We start from the raw sequence: 8,540 nt of genomic DNA on the forward strand, positions 1-8,540 counted from the left end.
CGATGGGAGTCCTGTAGTGAGAGAGATGAACTCTCACTGTATGTCTCACTGTAGTAGAGCTCAAAGGCATCCTGGGAACCATCACTGAGAGAGAGAAGGGGGGAGGGGAGGTGGGAAACAATATCAGCATCTAATACAGACAGACTAATGGACAGACAGAAGGGGAGATGTGTTTGGCAGGTTTATAGTCGCTAGAAGCCAACAGCTGGTGATCAAATGTCAGTTTGTTGTCATTTATTGTGCTAGCTACAGTAGTGTAAATAGTATTTAGTAGTTATTCATCAAGGCAACTATTCATATTTCCTCCATATTTAATCAATCATATAGGAATCAAAACAGTCCTCTGGGCTTTTATTGTGAAATTGCACATAGATTTTCCCAGACATTCACACCACTACAGATGGGGCGCTCTCTTTACTTAAAATGCATTCTCCGTTTGGACAATATGAACAAACCCAGAAACAGAGCAGCTGGTAGTGAGGTTATTTCAGTTCAGAGGTCATTGTTTACGACGTGTGGTGAATTGAACACACTGTACTGTTCTGGAGACGTTAAGTGTTACAGCTTCAGTCAAGGTCAAATGTCACTCACTATGAGCTGCAGCAGCTAAACTCTGGATCATAACTGTAGGACATGTCAGTGAGACAGCTGTCACCTGCACAGAGACAGGCAGAGACAGACAGAGACAGACAGAGACAGACAGGTTAAGTCTAAAGCCTTTCTAGCATCCCCACTGAGGCTGCAGTATCCATTACAACTTAATAAAGAGTGTTGGACAGAACAAACAACAAACTGATGATTTATGTAGTGGTTCCTAAAGTCTTACCTGTGGAGCTAAAATGTTAAGATTTTCCTGAGGGTGAAGCTCATGAAGTCATTAAAATCTAAATGGTTCACCCTCTGGGAAAAGGGCCAGTGGCACTCCACACCAACAGGACCAAAAGCAACTAGAACTTTACAAAACCTTATAAAGTTTAATTAATACGTGGCAAAGACCCTTTAATGAATGTATTTTTTAAGTTACTTATAAAAAAGTAAAAGTATGTTTTTGTCTTTGCTCTACCTTTCACATAGAAAACGTATGTGTCACTCACTCCTCTGCAGCCAGTAGCGGTCCGGCACGGAGTGGTGAAACCCCGCTCTGTCGACACACTCGATGGTCTGATGGCCGTAAATGATCTGGAACATCTGACAGATCAGAGAACAGTACTCCTCTGCAGCATCCTGCACGCACACACATACACACACATCACTCTGTATTAGTTATCACATCAATAATATCTGCAAACCTTTTCTGACATCAGAGCTGTTGACATCCAAAGTGCCGTTTTAGTAATCTTAATCTTCTGAACGCTGTTGTTGCCCTCAGTTCCCTTTTGATGAGTCTACTGAACAGGTTCTCCTGTGTGAGCAGCTTCACTGTAGCAGCTGCGTGAGTTGTTGCCTTGTTCATGGTCACACACGCAGTAATACGTGTGGATTGGAACCAGCAACCACCAAAAGCCAAACCAGCAGCAGTTGTAATAAAACGTGACTGGAGTCTGTGAGCTAAATCTGAGTCAGTTAAACAATGACACACCACTGCTGCCAATCCAAACAAATAATTGCTCCAGGGACAATGACAACAATGACACACACACACACACACACACACACACACACACACTGACAAAGCTACTCTGTTGTAAATGTGATGTAATGCTTCAGGTTACGCAACAATGCACAGTCTCAGTATGGGTGTGTGTGTTTGTGCATCATCAGTATTGGCCTACTTTCCACGGTTGCAACACGAGAGCCAAATGATTAGTGAACCCCAATGAAAGAACTCTTTTCACTGGTTTATTTCCTGCCACTGTTATTTTCTTCCTCGAGTCTGAATATCAGACCGGACTGAATGTCCACAGTGATATTTACAAGCGATCAGCTCTAGACAAACACACACCAACTGTTAGTGGGTTTTTGGTCTCTAATAGCAGAGCTCGAGGGATGGTGAGTTTAGTTGGTCCATTTTAGTCCAGAAGGAAAATACTGTATCTCAACCATTATTGGATGGATTGTTCTCATTTTAAGATGAGTCGTAAAGACGTTGGTGATCCCTGACTTTTCACGTTTTTGTGTTAAATGTGGAGCTGGACTTGGAACATTGTTAGCCTAGTTTAGCACAATGACTGGAAGCAGGGGAACAGCAGCTACCCTGGCTCTGTCCAAAGTAAAAAAATACACCTTAAAGCAGCCCTAAAGAGGTACTGCACACCTACCTATGTATTTTTTGAGCTGTAAACTAAATTATATGACTGTACCGTAATTCTGGTGTTAGTATTGACATTCTTCATTTATGTAAAAATTTCAGTATTTCATGGCTTGAAAATGGCTACACACCATCTACTGTTCTAAATCACCCTGAATCTTGCAAGAGATTATGCTACCTCTTACTAACCCTCTACTTCTAGTTTTTTGCACAATGGTTCTGACCAGTGTGTAGAATCTGGTGGCATCTAGTGGTGAAGTTGAAGATTGCAACCAATTGAGTACCACACACACAGGTTTTTTTCCTACACTTTGGACAGTGTCAATCTAGCTGTTTCCCTCTGTACTGAACACAGAAGTATGAGAGTGCTAAAGATGTTGATGCATATTTCCCATGAGAAATTTCATCGCTACATTGAGGTCAAGTTTGCAAAAACTGAAAAACTGAATTAAATAATGAACCAAGCGTGGAGTTAACGTTTGAAGTAACTTCTGGCCACTCAGGTGACCCACCCTGTTCTCCACAGCCAGGATGACCAGGTTACAGTAGGCGTCTGGGCAGGGCGTTGGCTCCAGTGGGTTGTGGTTCCTCCTCTCCCAGCTGCCGTAGCTCTTCCCCCGTTCCCAGCTACCCGTGCAGGCTTGGCGCCGCTCCCAGCTCCCTCCGCCACCACCTCCTCCTCCACCACCTCCTCCCCTCCTCTCCCAACTCCCACCTCCTCCGCCACCTCCTCCCCCATGCCTCCTCTCCCAGCTCCCTCCACCGCCTCCTCCTACTCCTACACCCCAGCTCCCGCTCATGGGTCTCGCTCTGCGGTTCTCCCAGCTCCCTCCTGTTTTACGTGTTTGCTGCCTCCTCTCCCAGCTCCCTCCTACTCTCTTCCTCTCCAAACTCCCACCTCCTCCTCTCTCCCCTCCTCCTCCTGCTCCTCCTCCTCCTCCTCCTCCTCCACCTCTCTCCACGTTCTGGTTTTTGTCATGGTTACTCCTGGACAGTGATGGCCTCCAGTCGACTCCACAGATGGTGTGTCGTCGCTCCATTGTGCCCCCTGCAGGTCGAGGGTCGGCGTTGCAGCTCATGGTTTGACGTCGGCCATCAATGCCGGTTGGCTTTTTCCTGTCCAGGCTGTCGTCCCCAGCAACCACTGTATCCACATTCAGACCTGTGAAATGTGGGTTTAAGAAAATGTGTACACAATTTTTTCATATAGTTGAATAACAGAGATTGTCCATCCTTCTTTATTTGCACTCTCACAAACCCAAAACACATAAAAACCAAAAAAACAGGTAAATGTTCACTTCCCTCAACTGTTACTTGGCATGGTAAGCTTTGTATTACGTGTTATGGCCACAGCCACTCCATAGAAATTACTAACAATTAAGCATAAATCTAACGGCTGTGTCAGAGGAGGGTGACTGACTACACCGCTAGATGCTCATGGTATAAGTCCCACAGAGGCCCTAAAGTCCCCCAAAAGTTCTGCATGTTAATAATATTTTTCAGGTGTCAAAGTCCTGTGCCATTCAGTAAGTGACGGTCTCTGGTCCGGAGGTGTGTCCTCACCTGTCTTGAGGACCAGCAGGTGCAGTGCGTCGTCTCGCAGGTAGGAGGCAGCAGCGATCTCATGTGTGGGAATCCTCACCAGCAGCTTCTCGTTGTCCCTCCAGGTCAGCAGCAGACAGCGAGCAGACAGACTCAGAATACAGTCCTGATCCACGCTGGTCTTCAACGGCAGCACCTTCAACTGCTACTGACATGTGATTATAGATTATTGATTAATGAATCAGGCATTGTTGAATCATAGCCAGATGAAGTGCTGAAATGTTAATGCAGGCCCAAGTAATTGTTTGATAACCATGGCAGTCATCAATTAACGTTTATTGATCATTAAACCTGGTAATATACAGAATATATTACAGTTTCCATCAGTTACGTAAAGATAGTTAATTAATTATAGATATGGGTATGAGTGTTGATTACTGACAGTTTATAGTTATTAATGAGTTAATTACTTAATCAAGTTCATTAGTTATAGATAGTTATTTACTAAACACAACAGTGATTGGTTATACATTAATTTGTGATAATTAACCTTAGTGATTACACATAGATCAGATAGGTTATTGATTACTAGTTATTGTTTTTTAATTACCAGCCCTGAATTGGATTATTTATAGAGAGGTTATAGATACAGTAGATACATTATTGGCTGATCAGTTATTGATAGTCAATTGATTACTAACTGGCTGTTTTAAGTTATAGATGGTTGTTGTCGATAACTAACCCTGGTAGGGATTAATTATAGATAAGTTATTGATTACTAACCCTGGCTGTGTCTAGTAGTTGTAGCAGCTCGTCTCGGCTGGAGGGGTTCAGTGAAACCGACACCCAGGTCAGGTGACCAAGGAACTAAGATGAAAGGTCAAAGGTCAAGCAACTAGTCACGTTTTCCTGATATAAATAATGACTGAGGTATATTTTTGATGTAATGCTCTATATTGCAGGTTTCACCTTGACCTCCTTCTCTATGTAGTCGAAGATGAGTCTCTCGGGGTGGATGAGGTAGTCCGGGGGGTAGAGAGGGACGGTGTGCAGCGGGCGGCGGTAAACGCTGCCTCGATCCACCTGCCTGCGACCAGATTTTGACCAGACCAGCCGTTTAATAGGAGAGACAAAACCCTGGGCAGAGAGATACAGTGGAAGACAAAGAAGAACTTTCTTATTGTCCCTAAAAGCTTGAATTTCAAATGTCATAATTGCTTCCAAATGTTCTTTATATATTCACGGTCCCTAGAGGATGAAGACAAAGGATTTTGGGGACCCAGTGACGTTTCCTCAAACTTTGCACACAAGAAATGTCATATCTCACATTCTTGCTCCCCAGAGGATGACCCTTATTTATTTTAATAACCCTGTTACCTTCCCTCTAGCCTTACCCATAACCCAAACTTGAAATTTTAAGCTCCACTACTTGTAATTCGGTAAGAATGGCTAAATCATATCAATACAGTATTTTTGTACATTTATCCCATGTAAGACTTTAGTATTCCGGCTGTAATTAACACAGCAGTCTCTACTCACTGGTGTTTGGGTTTGAATTTGAACTAGAATTGTGGTTAATTTGTGTGTATATACATGGGGGGGGGGTGCTATGATAATACAATACATCCCCTTGGCTGTTCCAGCAGTGATTGACAGGTGAGCAGTGATCTCTGACAGCTCCCTGCTGAGACTCACTGACTACACAGGACACACTGTTAGACACCCACTGACACACACATTAATATACTGTGGCTTGAAGGCATAAAATGAATAGACGTTATAACACACACACACTGAAAAGAGAGATGGAATTATTTTGTTTAAGGATCAGAGACCTGTCTTCCTGTCTTGTCTGTCTTTCTGAATGTTAACAAGGACGTATCTCTACATATCAGAATGAGGCAGGTTTCTGATGAACATCTCTGTAGTCAGCTGAATTTAATTGTGAGGACAAAGACACGGGATGGTTATAATGAGTTTTGTTCTCCTTCTTGTTCCAGTGTTCCTTAGAGGAGACAGAATGAGAGAAATAATTGGATTTTGTAATGAATGTGCTTTAACAACCTGCACAGGTTAGACCAAGGTGCTGTGGAGCTAGTTAATACTTTTTGTGCTTTTTTCTCTCTTTGCCTTTTTTCTTTCTTTTGCTGTTTTATTTCGACTTTCGGGCCTAGAAGATGTTCCTTATTACTGAGAGCATGTTATTAAAGAATTTAATTAATTAAGTTTAATCAACTGGGTCAAACACTAAAATGTTGCAGCTGATATTGCTTATATACTAGCAGTCACAATGGCTCTCTCTCTTATTTCTGTTTTATCAGTAATGTGCTGTTTATTGCCCAGAATTTTACTTTCAAGATTGTAAATCAGTGAAGATGTAAACTTTTAGCTGTATGCATGTGCTGAGCTAAGTGCAACAACCTGGCATTCAAGTGAGCCACACTGTGGTGTGCACAAATGAAACGCCGGAGCTGGAAGACGAGCTTGTGTCCTATAAATCAGTTGTTTGGGAACAATTTGGTTTCCTGGTGAGCTACAACAGCAACAGAGAGAGTTGTGGATAAGATAAGGACGTGTGCTTACGCTGCTCCACCATGTAAAGGTATGTTAATGTAGACACATCGAACACACTAACCTTTAATGGCATCACACAGATGAAAAGAGACATATCCCTATGCATTTGTTTTCCTGTTGTACTGAACTGCACCAAACTGTGACTCCCAAACTGGGTTATGAACCAAACCTTGACTTCTGTGTATACATCCCAGGTGGTTGCTAAAAGGACTATAAATCCACAGTTTATTGTTTATTGTCTTCTGGCTCATGACAGTCTGCAAACTGTTCCCCTTTTGTGGAGCAGTACTGAGCGAGAAGAGGATTAATACAACTGGAGGTTGCAACACAACTAAGCTACAATAGTGTACTCCATTTTAAACTCTCCAGCGCTTCAAAGGTCAGCACCGTTAAGAGACAGTTTGCTGTTGGTGTTAAAAGTTTACAGAACTTGAACTCAGTGCAAGAAGATTTACATGGATGGACATTAATTGACAGGTTTCATTGAAATGAATTGATCTTACCACAAAAGCATTTAGCAGTTTTGAATGCTGGTGTGAACAGACCTTAAGCTTTTGAATTGCTGGAAGGAGGAGGACTTGTAAAAGGCTCAGCTACAGTGACACTAAAAAGGATCTACTGTATGTCTTTACTCAAGCATCAACAGGTCTTTGGCTCCAAAGTAGTAAATCCAGTTGGATGACGAAATATGACAAAATTTGCTTTGCTTAACCAGAAGAAATGTGGAAAGTTACAGACCGCAGGCTACTGTACCTTCTTGGATTTCTTTGGTTCATAGTCCATTGTGGTGCAGTCCTCCTCTCTGTACTGGTCCCGTTCTAGGTCAGCTGAGTCCTGGTCCTGGTCACACTCTTCTTGAATGTTTTTTTGTTTGTTTCAGTTTGCCTTTTGATATCTTTGTGTCTGTCTCTCAGTTGTTTTTTCCATCGTTCCCCTTGTTTCCATGTCTCTGTCTCTGTTCAAGTTATTTTAGCTTCTGTCTCAGCTGCTTCATTCTTGTTCTTTCTCTTTCACTTCACTGATTGTTCTTTTAAGACCTCTCCTGGGGCCCACACACACACACACACACACACACACACACACACACACACACACACACACACACACACAATAGAAGAGAACAGGAAGCAGAGTAAGTCCACTTCCTGTCCGAGAGGAAACTCCACCAGAGCCTGATAAGGCCCGTTCTCTCTGCACTGATTATATATATACACACACACACACACACACACACACAATCTTTAACTAAACTAATGTAGGTGATTAACGCACAAGAAAAATTCTATCTTTTAACAATTTTGGTTTTGTTGTTTACCATTAAAGGTAAACAGCTACCCCTAGAGTCGCTGTGGAGTACTTGTATTTAACGTTAACTGTCGTAAATACCACTCAGCAGAGCCGTCTCTATATACGGCTCTGCGTCTCTGCACTCACGGCCTGATCCCCTCCCCCCTGTATACCGGTACATGTTCAGTAGGATGGAAGCGTCGGACATCGAACAGGCAAAGATAGACTCCGAAGATGTCTACTGACCAGGTAACGTCTGAGTGAATGCCTGCTACTGTCTTCCATTGAGGCTGCTTCTTATGTCGCTGATGTATGTGACGTTGTGCCGTAAAGCAATTAGTGATTCTTGCGAGATTTGGCGGGGAGCCACCTTTCAGACTTGCATTGCTGGTTCTGCCAACGGCGTCCCTCTCCTGCTTTGCTATCAGGATGATTCGCTATACAACGAGTTCGTTTGCCATCGAAATTACTTCGAAGCTGTTATATTAAGGTAAAAATCTTGCATAGTGTGCCTTTAAACAAGAACATTTAGTTTGGAACAACTTTGACTTTATATACTTACTAACAGAGAGGTTGTGGAACTAAGCAGCAGCTATCATCCATATCAATTATGATAATTATGAAAAAATAACCTTTCATTAACTGTGCATGTGTAACCTGATGTGATGATTTTGGCTGACACTTGACATTTGTTTATATTTAATCCTCTTTAAATTTGTGGAATTACTTTTAGTCTTAAATCTTTAGCTCCATGAGATTTAACTGGCTCCGGCTAAAAAACGTTGGAAAACTCAGACCTCCTTCCTTCTGCTGACAAACGATTTGGAAAAAGTAATCCGTATTCTTATTATATCACTCCTGGAAACCAGTAACACCATGTTCAGCTGCC

At 42.5% G+C, this 8,540-nt stretch overlaps 1 protein-coding gene across 2 annotated transcripts in view; it reads right to left on the minus strand.

Annotated features, from left to right (window-relative positions):
* Window positions 1–7,397, minus strand: part of ccm2l (CCM2 like scaffold protein) — an 11,803-nt gene extending 4,406 nt beyond the window's left edge. Inside the window, exons 1-8 of one of the 2 annotated variants that reach the window (XM_051424303.1) lie at window positions 7,118–7,397; window positions 4,760–4,927; window positions 4,574–4,657; window positions 3,812–3,995; window positions 2,761–3,410; window positions 1,095–1,224; window positions 592–655; window positions 1–84 (exon numbers count right to left, since the gene is read on the minus strand). The exon at window positions 1–84 is cut by the window's left edge and continues 73 nt beyond it. In XM_051424303.1, coding sequence (XP_051280263.1) covers window positions 1–84; window positions 592–655; window positions 1,095–1,224; window positions 2,761–3,410; window positions 3,812–3,995; window positions 4,574–4,657; window positions 4,760–4,927; window positions 7,118–7,147 — 1,394 coding nt within the window. In that variant the 5' untranslated portion in view covers window positions 7,148–7,397. The remainder of the gene's footprint in view (window positions 85–591; window positions 656–1,094; window positions 1,225–2,760; window positions 3,411–3,811; window positions 3,996–4,573; window positions 4,658–4,759; window positions 4,928–7,117) is intronic. The other variant, XM_051424304.1, reaches the window with a different exon arrangement.
* Window positions 7,398–8,540: the final 1,143 nt, after the last annotated feature.

This window comes from Dicentrarchus labrax, unplaced genomic scaffold, assembly GCF_905237075.1.
Source record: "Dicentrarchus labrax unplaced genomic scaffold, dlabrax2021, whole genome shotgun sequence".
Taxonomy (NCBI): Eukaryota; Metazoa; Chordata; class Actinopteri; family Moronidae; genus Dicentrarchus; species Dicentrarchus labrax.